Source organism: Camarhynchus parvulus, chromosome 3, assembly GCF_901933205.1.
Source record: "Camarhynchus parvulus chromosome 3, STF_HiC, whole genome shotgun sequence".
In the NCBI taxonomy this organism is placed as follows: domain Eukaryota; kingdom Metazoa; phylum Chordata; class Aves; order Passeriformes; family Thraupidae; genus Camarhynchus; species Camarhynchus parvulus.
The window spans coordinates 59,601,018-59,627,702 of NC_044573.1; the positions used below are offsets into that span (position 1 = coordinate 59,601,018).

The 26,685-nt window shown below is 38.0% G+C and overlaps 1 protein-coding gene across 4 annotated transcripts in view; it reads left to right on the forward strand.

Annotated features, from left to right (window-relative positions):
- Positions 1–344: 344 nt before the first annotated feature.
- PTPRK (protein tyrosine phosphatase receptor type K) overlaps positions 345–26,685 on the forward strand; it is a 304,874-nt gene continuing 278,533 nt past the window's right edge. For all 4 annotated transcript variants that reach the window (XM_030944646.1, XM_030944647.1, XM_030944648.1 and 1 more), the window contains exons 1-2: positions 345–380; positions 542–664. In XM_030944646.1, the coding sequence (XP_030800506.1) occupies positions 377–380; positions 542–664 (127 nt within the window). In that variant the 5' untranslated portion in view covers positions 345–376. The remainder of the gene's footprint in view (positions 381–541; positions 665–26,685) is intronic.

Sequence of the window (26,685 nt, forward strand, 5' to 3'; positions counted from 1 at the left end):
TGAAAAAACGCCTTGCTATGTTATGCTAGATTGATTTAGTAAATCAAGATTACCCAGTTCATTCTGCAGCAATTATTTTTTTCTAATTAATTTAAATTAATTTTTCTGACTGTTTTGGGGACAATATTTATCCTTGTTGTCAGTGTTTGGACTGTTTTTGCTTTCAGAGTTTTTGTTTTTCATCTTTGTTCTTGGTCTATTATTTTCAGTTTCCCCCGTGGTTTAGATAGCATGTTGCTTTTTGTCACACAGACTCTGAGATAGGTTTCACTTGAATTAGTGACTTCAGGCTATGATTTGCTCTGACAGAAGGTGCTCTTGGGGGAAATTGGTTGTGTGGAGTAGTGATGTTTTTACCAAAGAGAGAGGAACACTGATGGGTGAGTTGTTTGCAGGTTTTAGCTTTGTAAATGCGAGCCTGTCAGCTGTGGTACAAGGCTGCATGGGCACTGCCATTGTGGTGGGCCTGAGAGAAACACCTCTGCTTGACTCTTGGAAGGTCTCTGCTTTCAAATAAACTAATAACAAATTTCTTCTCTAGGAGGATGCACGTTCGATGATGGTCCTGGGCCCTGTGACTACCACCAAGACCTATACGATGATTTCGACTGGGTCCATGTCAGTGCTCAAGAGCCTCACTATTTGCCACCTGAAATGCCTCAAGGTGAGAAGCCTCACAGATACTGAAGGATAAATCTCTTTATAAACCCAAAGCCTCATTGAATATGACCTCAAGGCCATGGTCTGAGATCCCCACTTTAACCTTGGTGATAGAGATCATATAAAGGAACAAAAGTAATAAATATAGCAATCTTGGTAATTGAGAAACGTTCTTAAACCAAATACCCCTTTAAAGCTGGGGTGAGGCATAGGGAAGGGAGAAAGGAAGCCATAATTTCCTCTTTATACCGTGTGGAATTCCTGTTGACTTGAAGTAAAATTCTGTGTTTTATATGACAGCCAATGTATCGATTCAATTATTCAGGTAGGCACTAGTAGAAATGGTGAAAAAAGGGATACATGCAAAAACCCCATACTCTGATTCCTTCTTTCCCTTCCCCCCCCAATCTCCTATCATCTGAAGGTAATCAGAAAAGCTTGATTTATGGAAATATTGCTGTTGTTAATTACTATTTAGGACAGGTAATGAATAACTGAAGAGGCACAGCCTACATGACCTTGCTTGCTCACCTTTGATGAACAGCTTAATCGGCGCTTCCCAGACAGAATGATATGCTGAGAGAATGAAAGCATTTGAAATTCAGCTACATTTTCCAATTAATAATACATTAAGTAATTAATCATGCAGAGGAGGAAAAAAGGTCATGGCTATTTTATTTGTACCTAAAAGGTTTTGTGAAGAGAGGGATGTGTGGAGAAGGAGTGAGAAATGTTGCCACACAGAAGTAACCTCACCTCTGCACCATTCCTTCCTCTGCATTTTGTGTACTGTTGTGGATTGTTAATGGTGGTTGATCTATATAATTTTACCTCTTAACTGCTACATAGTGGGTTCCCCCTGCTTTGGAGTCACTGATACAAGCAGGTGTTACCATGCCCAAGAACTTGCAAAATAGTTTAATTAAGCAATACCCACACTTTATTTAATGGACTTCTTAGTGCTTCAGTTTTGCATAAGGAAGAATAAATTTAAAAACCTCAACATTTGTGATGGTCTTATATTAAAAAAAGTTCAAAACAATATCTCCCCTAGAAAGGCCAAAATTAGTTACCATTCTGTTTGCATTTTTCAGAATGTACATGTTTGTAATAAAAGTTGGAGCTACCTAATTGTGACGGAAACACCATTCTGGGAAAAATTTGGTATTTTTAGACCTTTGGCCCACCTTGTACAGGAAGAAGAGCAATTTGAGGAATTGTATTTTGAATGAATCTAAATGACAAGATAGCTTCTTGCTTATTCCAAATAACATACCTGTCATCCTTAGGCAGTTCTCAGAGTTAAATGACACCGTGCTCTCTGGCATGTGATTTCTTTTCAGTTCTGCTATAGGCTCATTTTTCTCTGAGCATAACACATGCATTCTTTCAGAGCAAGTTTTTTTTTTGTATCTGTATGCAAAATTGTGGCAGCTCAATAAAACCTATCAGAATAAAGGAGTTTTTCAGATAGACCAAAAGAGATACAGAAAAAGCTCTGGTTATTTTTTCTTCCCTTAGTTAGAATGCTAGACTTCTTGTATCAAACTTGATGTTTGTTGACTGACATGTGGACTAAAACTAAGCCTCAAATCTGTTCTGATCTGATGGGCTTCCCCTTAAGAAGTTCAATGTCTTCAGATTCTGAAGATGCATGCCATACATAAATATTCAAGTTCATTTGTGTTTGAAATACCATGATTTTAAATTAAGTCTGAAAAGATAACATGGCTTTAGAATGAGCGCCAAATTCTTCTGGTGGATCTGCAGGAAATGGAACAGCAAGAGGTTCAGGCAAAAGCAGAAGGGAATTAACTGTGTGCAGTCATCTGCTTTGCAGTACTTTAACATTGGTGACCCAGATTACTGCTCATGAAGAAGTTACCCACATAGAATTAGATGTGGTAATTAAAGTAGAGGTCAAATACTACTGCAGTTTTCACTAGGAAAAATGCTGTGTTGTAAAACCTGTAGAAGAAGCCAGGAATCTCTTAGGGACCACTTTTTCCTGTTCTGTCAGTGGCATCAGAGAAGGGAAGGAGTACCCAGAAAAATTAAGCAGTAAGAAACCGAAGTCCTGGAGTATAGGCTGTTTTCTTTCCATCTCTCCTTCTCAGGCTCTGTAGTCCTTCAGCTAGGCACAAACCTCTGATCAACACCTCCTCTACACGGACATGTTTTTGTAGTGTTTGGGGCCCTTGTCTTTTACATCTCTTTGGAATACAATAAAGTGAGGCTCCCGGCATAGATTTGTCTCAGGAGCAACACTGGTTTACCGCTGTGATAACAAGATAATACTCTTACAGTGAGTATGCAGCTCTCAGGGCTCTAACTTCACCACATCCATGGAGAATCATTGCAGTTATAGAAGATTATACTCAATTTTCAAATGACAATTTTCAGTCTTCAATACCTTCAGAAAGACTTATTAAAAAAAACCCCAAACAACAAAACTCTCCAAAATAAAGCATGGAGGAGAGAATAGGACATGGAAAAATGGTAAAAGGGGGAAAACTGACAATTGCTAATGTTATGGCAAGTGGTAAATTGACAAGTGCTGATGTTTTACTTTTGATTCAAGGGGGGTGGTAGTTGAAATCAGTGTTGTGCTTTGGAAAGTGATGATGAATCATGGGAAATTTCAGACCTAATGGCACGTGCTTCAGAGTGCTATGGAAATATGAAAACCTCTCCTAATGGAAAACATTATACCAGTGTAGCAATAGTAAATGCTATTGGTAAAGCAAGTGTAATGACCTCTGATTAACTAATGCAACTTCAGATTTTTTTTTAGACTGACCTACATTGTATTTCTCAAGCTTTGAGCAGAGGCAAAAGCCACTTATCTTGTGTTATGGGAAAAATAAATGCAGTACATAATGATTAATTTAAAAACAAAGTGAACACCTAAAGCAGGGGCTCGAGTACAGATTTAAACACCAACTTGTAAAATGTCTGAACTGCAGTGTACATGATAAAATCTTTGGATTACTTATTAAGACCTGGGAAAACACATGGTTTCCAATATTAGCTTTCTGAGAGCATATAAAAGTGGCTGTGCTAGATCAAGCTAAAGATCTGCTGATTTTGAGTGTAGCCATTAGCAGTTGCCTAGGCAAGAAGTTGTGACAAAAAAGTGCTGATTTGTGCCCTGACTGCTCTCCTACTTTCCAGCTGTTTGGCATTTAGGAATATACTCAACTAGAGTTGAGAACAGTCTTTAACAGTCTTTATTTATAATATTTTCAAGGAGTCTATGCTTTTGCCCTGTCAGTCTTGTCTTACTGTGTGTGGGCTCCTTGAAGGCTTCTAGTATCTGCTTTGGGCTAAAACAGAACGTCAGGTTTTGTTATGGAACAGCAGCTCCTCTTCTTTTTTTTTTTTTTTTTTGGACTTGCACATGACTTCCCTTTTAATCATGTTGTTCTTATGTACAGGACATGTGCAAAGCTGAGTACTAATGGTCTCCTTCCACCCATTCATTTTTTTTTTAAATACCTCTTAAATAAAACACAGACTTTTCCCAAGACTATCATTCTAGGTCAAATAGTCCAAGACCACTGAGATGTTCCAGAAATGGAAATGGTTCTGCAACTGTACATTTTCACTTTGTGGGAGGCAGGGCTGGTAAACAGGTGTTGTATTTTTGTAGGCCTGGTGACAAAAAAGGAAGTCCAAATATTTACCTTGTGGTCTTGGTCCATCTAAAGAAATACATTTTCTAGATGTTCAAACAAACCCTTTAGAGCATGTATTATGTTTTCACGTGTTATTTTTATACATTATGCTATACAAGATAGAAATTGGAGAATGCTCTTAAGCAGAAATCCAATTTTGTCTATGGATATTTTCCATTTTTTTTTAGGGGATTATTCATTGTGTGTGGATAACTTAATTTTGCGGTAGACAGAGTAAATAATAGTGCTTTCTTATACCACTGGAGATGTGCAAAAGGGGATTTTATCTGTATTAATAACACATTTACTGATGGTTTTACCCCTAGATAGAGAAGACAGTTTATTTACCCTGTTTGCTTTGCCTGTTAAAAGCAACATTAATCTGAAGCTATGTAAGGTCAGGGCATGAGAGCTTGTAATGGGTTGTGTGATGGGAGCCCCTTAATGAAGGACTTTTTGAATGTAAAGGCTGTTGCCCTCCTGGTTACAGATGCATTGTGAAGAATGTCTCAATTATTACGGACAATACTGATGTTCTGAGATGGACATCTTATTTCTGGTCTCTCAGATGGATAATGTGCCTGGATTGGATGTGTGCTAATTTTTTAAAACTGATTTTATAGAAATCTAAGTAAACTAAATTAACAGCAGTGAGGGAAGTCTTAGTTGCACTTGTCATCTAGCAAGACTAAAAAAAAAACCAAATTTAGTCTTTAAAGGTGTTCCTTAGTATTATAGAGTTTTGCAAATGCCAACTTTGTTACAATGAAGAGTATTGCAGAAATAATTTTTTCACTTTACAGAAATTGTAGATAACCTTTTATGCCTCACCATTGAAGAATAAAGCTAAATTCACTACTCTGAAAAAAAAAGAAAATAAACAAAACAATTTTGAAAAGTAAAACATCAACACATTCTGGTTTAGGCTGGTATTTTGGTGGAAGCCTACACAGCTATTTCAGAAGAGTATATGGTGAAAAGTATTGGAGATGGGAGGAAATGTTTTGACAAAAAAACTTAGGCTGTACTTTCATGATAATTTCATTTTTATGGTTTTTAGGTAGAATATGTGGCTGCTAATTACCACATCCTGTTATACCCAGAGGCATTCTCATGTTTCTGCCTTCTCCCAGTTGTTTTGATATACATATGGTTGTGTACTTGTGTGGATTGTAAATAAAAAAAAGTGTGCAGCATGGGCCAGCTAGTTCATTGTGCATCTGTAAAAAGATTTGCTGTGCTCATGCAGCTGATGAGGACCACGCTAGCTGGTGGCTTGGTTGGGCTTGTGTAAACCTCTAAGGCGCCTGAAAGAAATATGAAAATTACATCCTTAGATTTGCGTGAAACTTAAATGTTCCTGTACAAATAAAGTTGAGTATTTGTTGTGATCTGAAAGGTCAGTTGTGCTTTATTTAGGTTCTGCTTTGTACAGAAAGGAAATAACTTTTGTGTCACCTGCATGACGCAGAATGAATTTCAGCCCAAGACCAATGTAAGCGTTTATGAAATGTATAACTGAGAGAGGGGAGACAAAAGGTCATGAAATTTGTGTTTTAATATAGATTTCATATGGATTTAACTCAGGATGGAAAGCTGTAATGTAAATGTCATATAGATGAGACTTCTGGCCTTTCACTTCACTTAAACATGAATTTTTCTCCTGTAAAAATGAATCCACCAACCCATGAATAAATTCAAATTATGTGGATGTGTAAGGGTATAGTCAGACAAAAGCTAACTGTGAAGCAGTGTCTAGTGAAAAAAGTGTGTTTCTTGAGGCATGGATAGGATTGAGAGCTCAGCACAGGAGAACCCTCACCATGTCCTGGGTTACTGAGCTCTGCTGCTCCACACATAATGTGGCAGCTTGCTGTTTTGTGCTACAGAAGGGTGAAGTTCAAGCAGAGTCTTTTACTCCCTTTATTTTAATAGACAAGCAAACAAAGTTTACTAGTCCATTGAGCAGCTGAGAACTGAATTTTCAGTATTTTCCTGCTCTATGACTGCATTGTTGGTGTGAAGATCAGAGAAACTATTAGCAAGGGAATTTGTTGATGAGTTCATAGATTAGCAAATGCAATCCAGGAATGTAGTGGTTTTAAAATTTGATAATTGAAAGATTATCTGGGTCATTACATTATAAAATAAATGCAAAATCTTGAGTCTGTGTTTGGGGCTGTTAAGAAATTCTGATTGTCTTTCTCCCTTTTCTTTATGTGATAGGATATATATGTTTTATTTAAGGTGGCTTTATTCTTTTTCCTTGGATGCTTAAGTCTTCATATTCTACTTCACCCCAAAAGTTGACTGATATTTATTTCCTGTTTAACTTGTCAATGCACTGTGGAGCTGAATTTATTTGAAGTACTTCCTTGATCAGAAAAGCATATTTTCCTGCCTTCCTTGTTCAGTCAGCTTTGTGCTTGCTTTTTTGTCTGTTAGTAGCATCTGTAACAGAAAGAAACCCACCTTGTTAGTCCAGTGCAATTAATGTCTGCCTAAAGAACACGTGTAAACATCCTGATCCTATTTGGCTCATTCAATACGTGCACTATCCTTCTGTTGACCAGTTCCAAGGATTCCCTGTTGTTCTCAAAGACACTTGGCATAAAGTGAACAGTGGAGTGGGACAGAGAAGGATTTATAGATATTGCACAGTTTATCAGTGCTTTTGTACATTTAGATAAGACATTTTTTCATCAAAAAATTTAGGCATGAGCTTAGTATAAGCAGAGTTTTTGTAGTAATAGTAATAACTTTGGCATAGTAGTAGCAAATGTGTTGGGTTTTCAGTCATTGACACAGATTTCTTGCTGAATTTCCACAAAATTACTTCACCTTCAAGGCCAACTACTATACCTGCATATCTACACTGATTTGGTTGGCTTTTTCTTTTTCTTTTTCTCTTCTAAGTTTTTTTCAGCCTTACCCCTTCCATCCAGTGTATAAAGTGCTCCTTCTCTTTCCTTGTTATTTTTTTTTTCCTAGTTCAATATTTGAAGTATATTAGGATGTTGCTCTGAATCTGGACTACTAAATTAAAACAAGGGGAGAAATCTGTTTGTTATAGATAGAGTTTCAAAGTACTAGGTCAATCTTGGACAAATCTACCTTTGCCATCCTGTTACCATCAGAGCATTCATAGCAGTCTTCCTGCTTGTTACACAGCCTTCTGTTGAGTGCTGCAGCTTTCTAGCTTCTGTATCTCAAGGAGTTCAAATGGGATTGGGCAGCACTGTGAGCAGGAAGAAATGACCAGTTCTGGTCAACTCTTGCCACTCTTGGTCAGAAGCCTGGGCTGTGAGTGGAAGTGTTTCATTGCTTGTATAAAGTCAGCTGCTGCTTTGGTATTTGTGAAGGTCAGTAAGAGGCTTTATCAGGAACTGCTATTTTGGTAGCATTGTGAAGGGTGAACAAAAAGCAAAATGGTGCTGTGCTAGCCTTTCAGAATTGAAGGGAAAATGGGTGCATAGCACCTTGGTAGCCTGGAAGGTGCTACAGGTTATTTAAAACATTTAGAGGCATTCAGAGTTTGCAAGGCTAGAAGTCCAAAGCACAGCAAGGAGAAGTGCTTATTTGATTTCTCACAGCTTACCTGCATGGAGAGGAGCAAACCAGCCCTGCTTTTGAGTACTGTGTCTGCCTGTTGTACCATTTTCCTACCATCATTTTCACTCTCAACCTGCTTGTGTGTGTGTATATATGTATTTTTTTTTACTCCTGAAGATAGCAGTTGTCTCGCCTTCAAATTTTCTGGGCAATTTTGGAGTGCAGTGGAGGGACAGACCCAAGTTAAAGTACTGCTGCTTCCCACGTGGTGTCATTTAGTTCAGAGCATGGGCAGAGTTTGTGCACTTCTGCTTGCAGAGGGAGGCATAGGATCAGCACATCTGGCAACCTTGAACCCTCTGTTTGGCACCGTCTGGCTGGACCCTCTCGTAAAGATAAAAAGCAGACAACTAGTGTGGGTGAAGTTGTTTTATGTTTGCATGGCTGCTTCAGTTTGCTGTAAGTGTAGGTGGCATCCTTCCCTGTCCTTGTCTATGTCTGGTCCTATTCTGCAGCTTTAACATTTCTGTAGGTTGCCCTGACTGGAAACTTCATTGCTCTGCATTCTGCTCCCACTCACCTGTGTGCAATTTTTAGCAATAATATAACCATATCTTGACTTACAGGAGATGGAGAAGAAGCCAGATTAGAAGTAGTAGAAAAAAGTAAAATAATTTTACTATTTGGAAGAGGATAAGTAAAAACAGCACCTAGGAACTATTTGTGGAGGAGACTGAAGGATTTGATGTATGAAAAAGACTGGTGTTCAGACAAGACAGAAAAAAGCCCTGTGATAGAATGAGTTATGTACAGTGGTTGCTAATGCAGATTGTTACTTCTGAAGCAGTAAACTTCAGAAAGAAATGTCACCAGTTGTTGCTGCTAGGGTGCTGTGGTAACCCTTTGTGCATGGGTACCTCCCCTTCCCTGGGCTGACTTCTGACTTTGGTCATAGTAGATATGAAGCCTCTTCAGGGAAGGGAAGCTGTGAGATATTGTGAATTCACTGCAGAGTAAGAGCATTCCCAATTTAGTACAGAATCTGTTATGCAACTGTAAATTAATATCTGAATTACCTGCAAATCTATAACCTGAGCAATGGCAACCCCAACAACAGAAGAGGCAATGCCTATTAAAACAAACAAAAACCTGGAAGTAAGATGAGATAAAATTCAGTAAGCCAAATAAAAAAAAAAAAAACCACAACAAAGGGAAGTGATGCTTTACTTAACATTTTCCATGTACAGTGTCTGAAATTTTCCTGTCTGCTTAAATATTGATTTCTGAACTCCAACCCTTTTACTGCTCAGCGTGTAACTTATGTTCCCTTGTGCTTTTGCTGCAGGTCCATGCTGATGCAGCAGTCATTGATGTTTGTTAATAGTGACTACAACTGCAGTATTAATTAAATTATTATTTTACAGAACAGATTTTGAGTCAACAGAGAAGGTTCAAACTTTTCTTAGGTTTTAGTGAGCAAATAAAACAATTGCTATTAGAAAACTGCAAAATATTTAATTTGTGTGTTTCTATCATTATTTACTATAGATACTTATTCAGTTTGGTTTTTTAAGCTAGTTAGTAAGGCTTGTTTTATCTCTTTTTCCTTTTTTTTTTCCCTTCCTTTTTTATTTTCTTCTCTGTCACTCTCCCCCACACCAGAGCCTCTCTGCAGGGATTATTTTTTTCCCTTTCTCACCTTGCTACATAGAAACATCTTGAAAAGGAAAATCTGTTTTATGAGGGTTGCACAAATCTCATTTCTGAGCATGTAGGCTGTGAAGAAGCAATTGCTGAGGTGGTGCTTATTAGGGAAGGAGCAGTTTGTGTCAGGTACAGAAACAGATTCAGCTGTGTTGCTTTGCTTTGCCTTGTATGTGATGTTTGTGTTTGTTTCTGAATCTTGTTTAATCATTAGCATGTGTAATGTTGCTTCCACACTCAGAGCGACATTCAAAGAGGTCTTTTTATTTTTTGTCTCATGTCCTCCTGGGTTTGAAAGAGTAATCTTATTTAAGTATGTTTCAGAGAAAATTTTGGAATATTACTAAGAAATTAAATCCATTAGGGATATGATCCACTAGAAAAATATTACTTTTAAAATGCAATACATTATTTCATTCCAAAACATGTTGCTTCTGTTCAAAGAAGGGTGGACTTTTATCAGATTTAAGCTGTAGTCAAAATCAGCAAGCAGGAAAACTTGAATTAGATCATACATTTTAAATTTGTTTGGCATTTTACATACTATCTTGCAGAGGAAAAAAGCATATTTTCCCCATCCCCTCTAGCTCCCCCCCATCACCTCAGCAGACTTGGAAAACCACCTGTCTTGTATCAGAGCCCTGCTTCTATCCTGACCCTTCTAGGCTGGAGAGCTATAATTAAGTAATTCTCTGACCTAATAAAAGCTCAAGGGTGGGATTTTTTTTTTTGGTTGTGATTTTACTTCTTATTTCTTGAAAAAAAGGAAGGATTTGATTCTTATTTGTTTTAGAGGAAACAGCTTTTAAAGCTCCCAGTCTACTCTGCAGTATAATTACAGCTTCAGAACAAAAAAAAAAAAAGTGGAACTTAGAGGTACACTTACAATGTCCCGAGGTACTCCCACTAACCTTGTGTTCCTGAGGTGGGAGAGATGATCCAGCTCTCCACCTGCTGCTGAGTTAGCAAAACTCCCAAAATTCCTTGTGTTCTTCTGTCTTTTTAAAGAGCAATTCTGAGCTATTTAGCTGTTGGGGATCAAACTATTTTTAGCTTCAAAAACCTAGCTTTGTATAAACATGAACCAGACCCACTGTACTCATTTAGAGAAAGTCAACAAACAGATGAGCTAAGCATCTTTCTCATGCATTTGTGTTCTCTTAACTTATTCCCATGAATGAGGGATCAGTATGCACACAGCACACAAACAGAAGAAGCTGTTGTCATTAATTTTTCCTCTTTGGTGTAGTTGACTTCTGCTAACAAAGCTTTTACCTTCTATCAGCTTCTCCATTGTGTGTGCCAGGCTTATGGCTGGCTTTGAAATCTCCCAACTTGTGGACTTTCTTAAAAGAAATAAAGAAAATATGCAGCTGAGTGACTTTGGCAGTGACATTAGCAAGTATTCCTTGTACTAGCAGTAGAGATGGCTTCCTGTGCCTGCTGGTTACAGTGCATGGGAGCAGGCTGCCTTGGCTCCAGGCTTTGTAGGTGGTCTCTTATCACTTTCCTCCAGACTGGCAGTAAGAGCTCTGCTTTCCAATTAGACTGCAGTTGAAGGTAGATATTAAGCCAGTATAAGTTTCCAATTAGGCTGCAGCTTCACAGGTCACAGTGAGCCATCCTAATACCTTACTGTTGAGTAAAGGGATTATTCTGCTCATCTTTACTCCCTCTCCTCCCTTGCCTTCATGTTTCAGCTAGCTTCCTCAGCTAGCTTTACCTGTCAGAGCTTACGGAGAGCTGATACAACTCATTATCCTTGAGAAAATGTTGTTGTTTTTCTGGATTCATCTGGCTTAGTGAATTGACTTGACTCAAGTCTGACAAGCATCACAGCCAGCAGCACAAGGGAATGAAGGAGCTGAAGGGATGAGTGGCATAAAAACAAAAGGAGAGGCAGACACAGGGAGTTGTTAGGTCATGTCACCTGTAAGCTGTAAATAGCAGTTTGTGTTTTGAATGTTGTGATGAGCATAATCTTAATTTCCACCTCAGCCCCAAGGTTTTCCTTGCATGGTCGTGCTGATGCCTTTGTATTGGATCTTGTCTAGGACTAAGGGTTTGTTCATTTTATGAGTAAGACAATGGGTATTCACGCTTGTGTGTAAGTGCTCTTTCCAAATGTGGAGAACCATGTAAGCAGCTTCTTTGGAGGATTCAGACAAGTACATACTTTTCAGTATGTTGATTGCACATTTCTGGAAAACGTTCTCCACTGGAATTCATTAAGTATATAAGGAGATGGAGGAGGTTACCACCAAGTGAGAAATGTTGGTCACGTGGAGCAGATGACTGCACGAAGACAATTGCTGTATCAAGCAAATACAATTGCTATATCAAGCCTATTCAACAAGGAGGTATTTGTGCAGTGGCTTAAAGAAAACATGGGTAAAATGAACTTCTTAGATAAAAAAGTCTGATGATTCTCTCTAGACTAAATAAATTTTGCAACCCAACCAGCTGACCTAGTATTAAAAAAATTCCTTAAAATTACTATGTAAATTTACTTACATTGTATGAAATTCATGTTACTCACAAGGTACACAATTTATTTTGCATATATAATTTATATTTATATAAAATTATGGTCATGTAATATTCATGTGGAATTTATATGAAGATTTTGATTAAGGAGTGTGAAAGAAGCAAAGCTGCAAAACAGTGTGTGTAGCTTATGGGTAAGGATCAGAGAATAAATCAGCACAGGTGATTTTGCTGTGAGTGTCTGCTACACTCTTTCAAGAGCAGGAAACAGATGAAGCCCTCTTTATGCAGTTGGTGAAAGCCTCACAGTCAGACTCCAAGAGATGCTACCTTCATGAACAAGGAAGAGCTGTTTGAATATGGTTAGGGGCAGCATCAGCTGAAATGATCATGAGCCTTGAGTTTGGAATCCTGAGAAGAGTCCCCAGGGCTAACAGCAGAATTACAGACTTGAATTTTGAAGAGCAGATTTTGACCTCTTCAGGGACTTGCTTTGCAGGATCCTATTGGGAGGTACCCTGAAGGGCAAAGGGGTTCAAGAGAGCTGGTTGATCAAGGGTAGCTTCTTGAAGCACAGGGCACTGTGCCTTGCAGAGAGTTAAAGTGAAGGCACTGTTGCCTTGCAGAGAGTTAAACAGGCATGGCAGAATGGCATTATGGATGAACAGAGCCTGTGCACCGAGAGTTCACAGACACAGAAGCAGGGAGAGGCCACTTTGAAGGATATGGAGACATTGCCTGCTCGTAATAGGGATGGAGTCAGGAAAGCCAAAGCTCATCTAGAATTCAAGCTAGAAAAGGACCTGAAGTACAACAGGACAGCTTTCCTCCATAGGTACACTCACAACAAGAAGGAGGCTAAGGAGAGTGTAGACCCGTTGTTTAGTGAGGTTAGGGACGTAGGCACAAAGGAAAGAGGATGTACTTGATGCCCTCTTTGCTTCAGTTTTCAGAGATGAAGACTTATCACCAAACCTTTCAGGGTCTTTGAGAGTGAGACTGTACCTGAGGAGATGTGGACAGAGGCATCACTTAAACACTTGGGCATTCACTAGTCTGTGGGACCAGCGAATCCAGTCTGTGGGACCAGTTGGAATGCAATCAAGGGTAGGTAGATATTGTGAGGCAGCTTTTTCTTACCTTCAAAGGTTTATGCCACTTGTGGGAACCTTTGCAAGACTGGGAAAAGACAGTGTCACATCAGTTCTTAAAATGGATTAGAAAAAGTATACAGGGAACTACAGATAATTTTAGAAACAGTTTCGAAACACATGAAAGGCAAGAAAGGGATAGGTGGGAGCAGCCAACATGAAAAGGACAAATCATACCTGATGAATCCTACTGCTTTCTGCGATATGAAGTGAACCGAGTAACAATATGTCCCATAGCTTGGCTTTAGTAGGCCTGTAACACAATCTTTCATAGTTTACTTTTCTCTGAACTGGGGATATATGAACTCTGCAAATAGATGATGAGTGTAAAGTTGGCTGAACTCCCAGATTCAAGCCTGTGATCAGGGGTGCAAAGTCCTGCTGGCGGTCAGTTTAGTGTCTTAAGTGCACTGGAGGGCAGAGCTGTGCTTGAAGGGTCATGGTCTGTGGGGGGATAGAAGGTAAGAGAATAGAAAATTGCAGAAGGCAGTCTCACCCTGAGGAGTTGCAGCTGTGCTATTTACCTAAGATTAGGAACAGGCCTGCCCTTAATAAGTCACAGCTGTGTCCAATAAGGAAGAATGCTATAAAAGAGTGGGTGAGCTGGATGAGGAGAGGGCTGGACTTTGTTGGCTGTGCTGTGGAGAAGATAGAGTCAATGCTGCAGGGAGCTGCTGATGAGAAATCACCAAGAAGGTATGGAAGATTTATGATAAGATGACAACAATGGACAGGTTGAAGAAATAGACTGAAAGGAGCTTCATGAAGATTAACCATGGGAGGTGGAAGATCTTGGCTCTGGAAAGGAAAAGCAGCCTCATGCAGTAGTACAGGCTGGGGCTAGGTAGCTGAACAATGGCTTTGCAGAACTTGGGAGTCCTGGTGGAGCTTGGACCAGCAGGGCATCTTCACAGCAAGAATGGCTAACAGCCTCCTGAGGCTGCTGGAGGCAGTCCTTTTCTCCTGCTCAGCACTAGTGAGACATGGCTGAAGTGATGTGCCTGGTTCTGGGCTCCCCATGACGAGAAAGATATGGGTGTGCTGGAATGAGTCCAGCAAAAAGCTACCAAGCTGATCAGAGACTGGATCACAGGGCATTCAAGGAGAGACTGAGAGGGCTATGTTCAGCTTGGAGGAGACCTTATTTGTGGTCAAGAAATGCCTCTTTGGAAGATACAGGAAAGGCAGAGCCATGTGCTTTTCTCATGGTGGTGGGATGAGGGGCAGTGGACACAAGTCAGAATATGGAAAATTTTGGTTTGTTCTTTTTGAGTGGCAAAATCAGAGCAGATGCCCAGAGGTATGATAGGCTTGGTGTGTAGTCTGATCTGAGCAGTGTGTTGGACTAGAATGGCCTCCAGAGGTGCTTTCTGACCTGAACCACTCCATGACTTCATGAAAACAGCTATATGAGCATGTTGATTAAGAATTAATATAAATCAAGGACTAGGAAATTAAGATGATAAAAACTAAATAGGGAAAATAGACTAGTGAGTTGAACAAGATGGAAAATGTTGTGGGTTTTTGCCTGCCACAAATTGGTATTAGGCAGCACTAGCAGGAGCTGAAAGTTCTGCTCAGGAACAGAAATTATGCAGTAATCTTTATCCTAGCAAGAATGTATTTGCTTTGGGTAATAATGTATTTTCTTCTCCCACGGGTGGTTGGGATACAAAATGGCAACTGCTGAAAAAGAAATGCATGCTAAATTGGTGACGCAGGCAATATCCATGCAGATCCTTTTGAATGAAACCCTTGATTTGAGATTTTTTCCAAGTCATTTAAGACGACCTAGTTTGGTTTTTTTTTTTTTAAGACTGTAGGTTATTCCAAGTTTTTGTGTTTTACTTGTTTCAGTGTGGTGGTGAGCTTGTTGATGTAATGTTGTCATTTTATAAGCTAGGATTTTTCTGAAGACCAGAAACTATCCAAAACTTCTGGTTCTTTTTAAAATAATCTGCTTTGGAAACAGTTGATATGATATTGACAGTAGAGTAATATCAAGGGATGAATGAGTCTTAAAGATGGTAGCATAACTAGATTTTGTTGTTGTTTTATGAAGGTAGTGTTTTATTCATAGAGTAATTTTTGTTTTGGTATCTGTACTCAGCCATTTATGACTAACTCTGTGGGGCTGCAGGTTGAAAAACAATGACTCAAAAGGTCTTAGGAGTGACAGGAGACTGTATGATGGTGTATGGACATAAATACAGTTGGAGTATAAATTGTTGGTGGGCAGATGTAATTGCATCTGTAGAGATCATTTGCCCTTGTGATGTTGTCTATTTCAAAACCAGATGCTGAAAAATGGGAAAGAACAGAGAATGGAGCAGTCAACAATGCGAAGGATTTGCAAAGAGCCTTTTGTTGAGACTGAAGAGGGAGTCTGTTGAGTCAGCCTGGAAGAAATTTCAGATCTTGTGAGAAGGGCCAGAGTGGCTGCAAGAAAAAAAGGTTTAATTGGTGATGACTTTTGTACCCAGCCACCAAAGACACTGCGTCTAGGGACTGCAAGCAGAAGTCACATAAAATCTTCTCTGCCTTATTTTAAGCATTTCTTTTCTTGCTGAGGGAAGTTAACATTAAAACAATTTGGGTTACTTTAGATTTTTTTGTTGCTTGTTTTGTCACTTTTTAGTTTTCAGAGACTGTAATTGGCCTACTTCAGATCTTGGTTTTGTAGCTTGTTTATGTATTTATTAGTTTCCACAAGTGAAACTTAAAAAAGGGCTATATATTCAGTCTGAAGTGGAGAAGTGATTGCATGGATGTGTGTTATGAAGGTGCAAAATGAGTAATGAGCTGGAATGCAAACCCCTGAAGGCAGCTAGGCTTGTCTCTTGGGAAGAATGTAGTTTATTCAGCCAGGAAGTTGCTCTGTGGAAAGATTTATTTACTTACTAATTTTTGTATTTTCAGAGTATGGCAGCAATTTAAAGTTCGTACCGTGGATTGCCAAAATATTCAGATTTGTAGACTGTGGTGTGGTCAAGAGTTCACCACCATCTCCCTAGATCAGGATCATCCCTCACCAGCCCTGAGCTCCTCCAGTCTGCTAACCTGTCCTTCCCATCTTCTAAAACCAACTACCTTCTCCGTGTTCTTCCCCCACTTCTTTGAGATGGGTTCTTTTTGCTCCAAGGCTCACTTAGGTGTGAGATCTCAGGGGCTGACCCCACCTGCTCTGTGCATCAGCAAGCGGGTCCGAAGAGTGGAGCTGGGACCTGGTGCCATGGCTGTGGTCAATCTTGAAACCATATGTACCTTGAAAATTAAGTCTTCTTCTGCCTCTCTTTCTCCTTGATCCAGAGTAGGTGAATCCATTGATCCACTGGAGGTGTGATCCCCAGATGTGAGAGGTCGCCTCATTGAGGGACCTGCAGTATTTGTCTATTGTTACATATTTTTAATATAACATTCATATATTTAAAGAAGGCTTCAATAAGATTTTCATGAATAAACATCACATACAAAGCTGCCCAAGCTGTACCTTCAGCTTTTTGGATGTGGAACTTTGTGTATGATTTAAAGCTTGTTTTAGAGGTAGCAATATTTCACAATTTCAGCCTTTTGGGATAGAGAGCAAGAGAGTGTTTTCTCCGTCATCAGGACAGCTGTGGCAGGTGTGTATTTAGTGAACAGACCCTTGTTAAGCCAGGGATTTGAACAGATAGCTCAGGTAGGCTTCCTGATGTTAGTTAATTGGTTACAAGATAACAAGTGAAAATTAGGAATTAATGAATGTTTTAACTTTTTCATGACTAAATCAGAAATAGTGGTGTCATGGGGGGACAACACATCTAAATACTACATTGAAGCTATTCTGTTTAGCTTGGGCACCAAGGTCCCTTACTGAGAGTAGGGGTCAGTGTTCTTTCAGATCTGTGCTGCTTCCTATCGACTTCTGAGAAGGCAACTGGGGAAAAAAAAAATCTTTGCTGCTCTTTTTTGTCATGTGCTGTTTCTGGATTGCTTGCAGACTTTAGCTGACTTTGCTGCTAGGAGAAACTTTCAAATATATCTGACTTAAATAGATGAACATTTATCTTCCATGTGCTTTGATCGCTTCTCCTAAAACATTTCCTGTTAACAAAGATATTTGCATGTAAATGTTTATCTCTTGCATTCCATCTGCTCCATCACTTTCATCCTTAACTCAAATCCTAATTATGATAGCATTTATGATTTTTCCCCAAAGAAACTGTGATATCACTTATATAGGATCTAACATTTCTACAGCAATATTTGAAAAGGTAAATTTGAAATATTGGTTGATTTTTTTTCTTAATAAAAGTCTCATTTGTACAGGGAATCAAATTTCATGGTTAAGAGTGTAAAAGGGGGAATCAGAAAGTATTTTTCACCTTTTCTCTCATTCACTAAAACACTTTTGAGTGAGGTGTAACACAATTGATGTTTGCCATAATGTATAGGTACTGAGTTTAACAGATAAACAATGTTTATTGTCTATAAATCTCAATGTTATTCAAGTGTGGAATAGGTTATATTGTTTTTTATTTTTTCAGGTGTCCTCTATTTAACTGTGTAAGTAAAAGCTAAATGAAGTAGAAAAAAACTATTTGTTGTAAAAATGTTGAAGGAAATAATTAGTATCTTGGACTGAATTAACTTATGCATGTTGGAATATTGGGGTACTAAAACACACAATACATTTGGAATATCCTAGAAAACTCCTCTTTAATTATTTGTGTAAAAGGTTTTATAATTTACCTACCCATAGTCCTATAGATAAGTCCTCAGGATATTTCAGCATGTTTGCAGGAGGGATCATTCTAGAACATAATTCACTGTGCTAGTCCGGTTGCAGATGGCCGTTCATGGAAACAACCACCCCTAAGTTGTAAAGCAGCTGCTTTGGGGGAGTGGAGAGTGCCACGTCCCCATCACCTGTTTGTCTTCCTTCCCTTTGAGACTCAGTGTGACTTGTTATAAGTGTACTGAAGTCTTTGTGGGCAGTTGAGCGTTACAATTGAGAAAATTGACTTAATGGAAAAGAAAGAACTGTGTCAGCTGAAAATAAGATCTGTTGTGTCCTTCCATCCCTTCCTCCAAATATAAACTGTAAACTGGAACTACAGACTCTGTCTCATGATTCACTTCTCTTTAAAATTCTACAATTGTACAGCTACAAAGAAAAAGAAAATCCACTGTTAATATAAAACTGAAAGTTGTAGTCAAGGAGGTTTATTGACAAAAGTATAAGATTGTAAGCTAAGGGACTAAATGTTTAAATTATTTGGCAGGTTTCATAAATATTTCATGATTTTGTCTAAATGTTCATATTTTAAAGTAAAGTTTGACATATAAAACAAAAGCATGATCTAATAAAAAATGCAAGTATTTTTAAATGTAGACTACTATACTGGTCTGCTCTCAGTTAACTTAAAAATATTATGGAAAGTTTCATGTGAAACGTAAGCGTAATGTTGCTGCTAATTCATCATTTACCACAGCAAAGTCTTTGTTCTGCAATATCATCAGCCTATTAGTTCACTGTAAGACTAAACCACTATAGATCTTGGAAAAACAAACTTTGATCAAAGATGTGGACTTGAAATACATGTATTAATTCTTCCCTTAGACTTGATACGTTAGCGAATATTTTTTTGTGTTAAATAAGAAAGTTAATTTTGGTATTTTTAAAAGCATACAGTCATTTGCATGCTTCCTTAATGCCTTTGTACTTGACTGAAATTTATGGTAGAAAGAAAAATTACACATAATGATATTTGTCTTTGACCTTACGTGTTAATTAGAACTACAGGTAGTTACCATTTTAGTTCATTGCCTAGAATGATGGAAACCATTGATTTTGTACTTTGTCATTTCAGTCATTCCTTCCCCTTTTTGCTCTGACTTATCTCCATCCCTCTCCCACTCTCTTTAAATGCTTTTAGCTACCCTTGCATAGATAGGCACAAGGTCACAAAATAAAAGTACATCTGAAGCTGCAGCCACATGACTTTGGTGTTTCACAGTTTGTTTGCTTACTTTAATACATATGCACAAGATCCTAAGGATTCTGCTATTTCTTTTGTTTCTCTCCCTCCCTCAAGTACCTTCCTATATGCTGTATGAGACTAAGTGATGCACTAAGGAAGCCTGAGGCAAAAGAACTAGCTTTTTTCATACATATTTGCGCTGCTTATCAAAAAAAATTAATGACTCGAGTTTTAATCTTCTCTCAATTTGATGAGATGCGAGCTGTTTTCAGAATTCTTAATTGACCTTTGAAATATAATCAAGGAGTTATTCATGAAATTAATTCTTCTGAAAAGAAGTCCTGAAGGCTAAACCCTTCTAGAGTAGGTGGGTATGTTGGAACACAGTCTAAACAAGGAGTATGTAAAATGACTTATGGTTTGCAGGATGATTTGTTTGCTTTTTATTTACTGAAGGCTGACTTAACATATAAAGTTTAGGGAATTGTTCACATTGCTTTATAATCCAGAGTATATAGAGAGTTATTGCCATAGTAAATGGCAAAATTTAGGTCAAATGTATTTGATTTGGAATTTGAGATTATATCATGATGAGTGAGAAGAGAAAGTGAATGGCTTTGACACACATTTTGTTAGGATAAAACTGGTGTGATGAAGACCAAGTTATTGATGCTTTGAGCTTCATAAAATGACAGCCATTCTTCTGCTTCTGAAAGAAATGAAAGGCTGTATCACCTATGAGAATAATTAGATGTTTTTATGGAAAGCCGTTATTTTAAGAGTTCCTTTGCCCAAGTGTTTTATATTTACTTAAATACACTGTTCTTTCAGGATGCTTCATTTTCACTTGTGAGCTTGCTTTTGTCCTGTAGGCTCTGTACCTGACACTAGCACAATGGCTCTTCTAAATCTGAGCAAATGTACAGTCTTGTACATCAGAACTAGGAAACTGGGGAATCTTAGCGATGTATTTAAATACCTGTAGAGAGAGTGTAATGAAGACTGAGCCAGGCTTTTTAGGAGCCAGTGGGCACAAACTGAAACAAAGGAGATTCCTCCTGAACATCTGGAAACACTGCTTTACTGTGAGGATCTCTGAGCACTAGCACGGGTTGCTCAGGAAAGCTTTGGAGTCTCCATCCCTGGAGATACTCGGAAACATTGTCGTGGGCAAACACCTCTAGGTGACCCTGCTTGAGCAGGAAGCTTGAATCATGACCTCCAGAGGTCCCTTCCAACCTCAACCTTTTCTTTTTCTGTGAAATCTTTGAATTTTGTTTTCTTATTTTCTGTACCTGTAGGATAATTTTATTAAGATTTAATGCTTCTGAGCAAGACAAAGGAGCTTTCCAGCTCTGACAGTATTATCCATCTCTTTAATTGTTGTGTTCTGTACATTTGAAAGCAGATTTGATTTTGTCCTCAGTTCTATTAGGAACAAACTGGAGGTTCATTGGAAAAAACATTTCCTTTTCAAGTGTTGCACAGCTGTTATGATTCCTGTGTTACTTTTTTTCCTCTGATGCTGGCACTGGATCTCAGAGTAAGTTTAACTATGCCACAGCATCTTCATCTTATGCCACTTTATTATTTTTTTTAATAATAACAATTTTAGCCTGATTTTCCTGATGGATTTCTCATGTTGTCAGTGTTAATTTATATACAGTTTCCTGGGGCAACACAGACAGTTTTATTATTGTTATAGCTTTTCATTATATTGAAAATTCTACAAATAAATGGTATGCATGACAATATTAGAGATTTATGAGGGAGAGAGGAGGCAAGTGTAGATTTGTTCAAATTTTCTTCAAACTTTGCCTAAGTTTGTTTTTTTTTGAATCAAAATATAGCTGTAAAATAAATGATTTCTAAAGACTTAATCTCCTCAGAGACAGTACAAGTTTGTAGAATTGCAGAAGGTAGTTATGATTTTAATGTTTTTCAAGTTTGAGGTTTATGACTTGCCGTATGTTATTAAGTGCGGGCATAAATTGAAGTGCATTGTGCCCTTAACTGGCATGATAGTTTCAAATCTTTAAGCACTCTATTAAGGGATAGAGATTTTGGAGATTTTTTTTTTGCTATCCAAGAGAAGAGAGCATAATTAAAGGAGGTGTAAACCCACATTTATAAGATATATGGCACATCTGGCAGCTCGTGTGAAGATAATATGTTTGTTTGGCAGTGGGAATGCTTGCAATTTTATCTGCCAATCTGACACAGTAGGAGTTTAGGTAATGAGGTTGCTTAGCAAAAAGTGCATCAGGAGGAAGTCAGGGTTAAAAATAAGCATACCTATGAGGAGAGCAAAAGATTTATGATGGATATAAAACTGTTCCAAGTTGTTATGGCAACTAACATTTTAGACCTATAATTACTTATTAACAATGCTGCCAATCCTACATGGATTGCATTTTTTGTTACATGTTTTTCTTCAATATTTTTTTAAAATCTTGAAATGTTGCCTAAAATATTCTGACTTTGAAAGACTGTCATTGACAATAGAAAGTCTACATATTTTCATTCTTTTTTGTACAACTATGTTGAATAAAACTCCAAAACTTAGTCAAATAAACCTCAAAAAAATGGGGGGGAAGGGGGGGAACCATGTCTGATTTTGTTACTGAAGCAATTTCCCCATCCTACAACCTGAACAGATATAAAGATATAAGTCCTAGTATTACTTGTTAGTTTAAACTTAAATCACGGACTTTTCAAACTTTTTAAAATCAAGATAATAATGCTGTATTCTTTCCTCTATGAAAATTTGTAGGAATACCATTGAAAATTTATAGAAATAATCAATTGCTAACCAGAAGGCATGACTTAATTAATTGCCCTAACTGTCCCACAAAGGAGAATAAATTTAATTTGTTCTTGCCACCCCTTGAAGCCAAGTTACTTTCAGAAAGCCTATGTACTAGATGTTATGACAAATAAGATATAATAAAATTAAAGGTGTAAACTCTTCCAAGAGATAAGAATTTTAAGTATGGGATTTCTTTTCTTGGCAGGATTGTCTTGTCTGTGAGGACTTAACTGTGCGACAGCACTGTCTTAAGATTTTGTATAAACATAAGCTTTTTCAAATCAAAATGTAATTAGTGAATGTGTGTTTGTCACTATAATTTTAAGCTACCTTGGAGTGGTCATAAAGTAACCTATAGTCTTCCTTGAGATTGGTCTCATTTTAGGCTTTTGTTTTAAATTTGAAGAGAGCAGAATTCTAGCTTTTTTTTTTCCCACTCTTTCCTGATGTTTGTACTTCCTGCATCATCTGTGCAAGAGGGATTAGACAAATAAGAGGAGATGGTTGTAATCTAGGACTTGCCATTTTTCTAATCAAGTTGACTGGTGTGACTTCAATTATTTGAAAAAAGTGTGAAATTTTGAAGACAACTCAAGGAAAGTAGACTTTTCCAAAGATGTGCTTAGGTACAGCTTTCTAAATTTCTTTCAGGTGGAGCTGGGGCAAGGCACTGGGTTTCTAAGGAATGTGTTTTTCTGTCCATCTCAAAAACTGAAATTCTCCTCCTAGCTTAATTAAGTTCTTTTGTTAGCGCCACCTTGCTCACTGGCTGACAAGTTTTTCTCGACTAAGAAACAAGTTATACAGGTATAGTTAATTTCTCTTCCAGATCAGATAACTCCATGGTGGTGTGTCTTTATCTCTCTAATACTTCAGTTTTTCCCATGTGTGCAAAGACTGACTTGTTTAGGTACCTTGGAAAACAAGTGGACCTTAAATTGTTCAGGTTTGCATAAAGTTCTTGCAGTGCTGAAGAAGGCTGGCTTGTGTTCTTCTATGATTTGTGAAGGTCATCACTAATGTCACTGAAGGGTTGGGTTTGTATTCATTCCTACCATGACAAACATGAGCAATTGCTTAACACTCCTGAGTTCAGGTGCGTAAGTATTATTTAGTCTAAGGTAGTAAAGCCTCTTTCTTCTTGTGCCTTTTTAGTAAGGGCATATTTAAAATAAAATGCAGACAATTGCTGTTGGTGAGTGTGGCGTTTGATATATTGTAGGTGTGTGTGTATAAAATGGTAGCATCATGTTTTCTGGCTGTTTGGGAAGTAGGGAATTAAGCTGGAAAGAGAGCCAGGAGCCTGAGTTGTGAATTCAAGCTTTGTCAGCCATAATGAAAGAATGAGGTTCCCAGAAATGCTCAAGGTCTTATTCTCTATCAAATGTATTGGAAGTGTGACCTATGCATCAATGAGAAAAACAGTAAAGAGCACAAAGCCTGGCTTATTAAATGCAATTCTGCAAACACATCTGTCCATGACAGAATTTTAGTAGGAACTTGCTGAAAGCTTAGAATATAATTGAAACCCCAATTTTTTTTTTTTTTTTGAGAAGCTAAGTGCTTGGAGGGGTCTGTTGAGGACAACAGATACTGAAGGATTAAAAAGGAAATTCCAGGTCATCTTATTACAGGGAAGCTGAACGTGTTTTTTTAAATGCATGTACACAGTAGAGGAATTTTTGTATTAAAACATCTATGGCTGTGCTTACAGGAAGCTCTTGGGTACTGTCCCCTGCAAGGAATCACTGGCAGCAGTGAATAATGTTCTGGGGATTCAAAAGAAACTGAAACTGTGAAATTGTGGAAGTATTAGTCTGACCACTGCTGACACTTCTAAGTGTAAAGCCTGGTGCCATCCTTTGCGAAGGGCTAGAGTAGAAAGATGTAAAAATAGCCAGTCATCACGGTGGGAAAAGCTCTCAGTAGGATCTCCACAATATATCCTATGACCTATGCTGTTCCATGGAAAAGGTTTCCATGTGAAATACAATTATTTAGGAGGATTAAACTTGCATCATATTCCAGAGCCCTGCAGAAAAATGTTATTGAGTGGCTGGATGATATAAAAATATTCAAGTGTGTGAAGCACAATACACCAATTGTGCTGCAATTTAATTATTCAAAACTTTGGAGTAAGTCTCTGCTTACTGCAAGAAGTGCCTGGCCAATAGTCAAATAATGAGTTACTGTGAAAGCTGTTGAATGGGAAAATGGAAAGCATTTGTAGGCTGCAAGAAAATTAGTCTTGTGCTGCATATGGATGCAACAGAGAGAGACTGCATTTATTAGGGCCTGCTTTGCTAAAATGGAGGGGGAAAATCCCAATACTTAGTAGTGCTTCCTTGTTGTAGGCAATTTAAGTAGTTCTTTCATGCAAACAGCCTGTCAGTGGTTGATGTTTGTGCAGGTGACACAATCTTCCAGTCCAACTCAGTTTTAGTAGCATTACATCTGCAGACCTACATTGCCATGCTGGTACAAATCTGTTCAATCTGTTTTCATTAACTTGAAGTGCTATTGTAAGCATGCAGGTGTATTATGTCATTAAAGAGAGTGTGTTCAGATGGTGGGTTTGGGTTGATGGAATCTTCTTTACCAATGGTGCTTTCCTGCCTTCTTCACATGATTAGGACTGGGTTGGGTATTATCTAAAAGGATATAGAAAATCTAAAAAAGAATGAAAAAGGGATAAAAAATGATGGCTTTGTTTTTACCTCTACTTGAAGATGATGAATTTTGAAAAACAGCATGAGGTGTAGGGGAGCTTCAGCAAGAAAAGTCTGAAAGCACACATGCTTTGCTTTCTAACATTACATATAACCATAAACCAGTGTATATGAATACAGAATAGTTGTTCTTGGAATACCTTTTTAATAGGGTGAGACCATAAAACAAACAGTACAACATAGTGAAGGATGATACATATGTTTGAGTGTAATAAAGTTTTTGGACAGGTGAAAGTGCTGGGTGAATTAGTGAATGGTAGGACTTCTAGCATGAGAGTTTGGTTATGTACAGTGGCTTATGATGTTTTGTCTTGCTTGTTGGAAGAATGAACTTGGGAGGAAATTAGACTTTCTCTTGTGCTGTTCCTTAAACATCCCAAATGGCCTGGGTCACAAATATTATTATTTTATGAAATAATTTAAGTGATTATATCAGCAGCTCCTGCCTACTGCTTTCCCCAGCTCTATTCTGGCATGACTTGGAGAGGAAGTGGTTATTCACTGCCTTTAGGAAGCAGGGGCATTGGCATGACAGTTTAGTATTCAAATTTTGAGGGGAATGGACTTGGTTTAAAGTGGTCCACAAATAGATCCAAGGGTATGAAAGACAGCTTTAAAGTGGCTTGTGAAGTTGCCCTTCTAAGTACCTTCCTGAAAGTCTGACCCTTTTCCAAACACTAGGGATGAAAATTATTGTAAAACTCTGATTGTTTCTGTGGTGGGTAATAACAGGAGCTGAATAATAACAGTTTCATGCTGCAAGATTTAGTGGCAGCTGGAAGAGGTGTGCTGGGAGCTAGCTTGTACTTGTGGATATTGCTTAAAATATTGGCTCTTACATGTAGGCAAGGAGAATTTACTCATATTCTGCTCTTTTGAGAAAACATGATTTATTGCAGCACTGTTGTTATTTGGTTACACTTTCTGAAAGGTGTGGGGCCTTTTTGCATTTGGTGATTCTTTGTATAACACCTTTAGCATCTAGGATTAGGGATTCTTAAAGTAGAGGTAGCTCAGGAGGAGCTCTGAGTCTACATTTATTTGATGAAACAACCTATTTTTTTTTTTCAGTGGTGAGTTCTGTGGTGTCTTGAAGCTGGAAGAATGCATGTTGAGTAATTGAAAAAGTATGAATCACTAATTAACTTATTTATATAGTCAAGAATACTGTTTTCTGCCTAGAAGTGAATGAAAATATACTTTTATGATAATATATTTTATATTTTATGAAAGTTTACTTTTACACAGGGTATAATTGAAACAAATTATAAATAATTTTTAAAGTTTATTTAAAAGCATTTTCTTTTTGCCTTTCCTTCCTCTTTCTGCACTGGAAAGTATGAAAGCAGCATTCAGCTTTGGTTTTCATTCATTTGAGGTGTGAATTTTGGTTCAGATAAAAATATTCTATAAAGAAATAACCCAAACAAAAGTGTTGATAAGCTGTGAACAGACAACAGGACCAACCATGTTTTCACATTCCTGTCTACTACGCAGAAGATTTGCTTTGATAGTCTCAGTTTATGCAGGAAAAATTCTGGATGTTGTTTTTTGCTCATATCTTCTCCTTTCTGTTGAAAATTTAGACAGCAACAGACAGCTCCTGAAATTGGAATGCCAGAGGGGGATGCTTCTTCAGTCTCACCATTGTTAGTGGTAGCAAGGGAGAGGAGTCTGGTAGCCAGTTTCTAGGAAGCTGTGCATGGCAGTTGGCTCATTTATGTATCCTAGGCATCTGCCTGTATAAGCTTCCAAAAATGGTGAGGTCTTTTGTGTATATGCTACTTATTCTTTTGCACTGAGAAAATAAAGAAGCGAAAACTAGTGTCTCCCTAAAGAACATTTTATCTCTTTGTTCTCCATTCATGTTTTTCCCCTTATTATGCTTCTCCCAAAATCTAAAGTGTAGGACTAGCAAGCTACATGTAACTCAATGGAGATGATTCTCTAGTA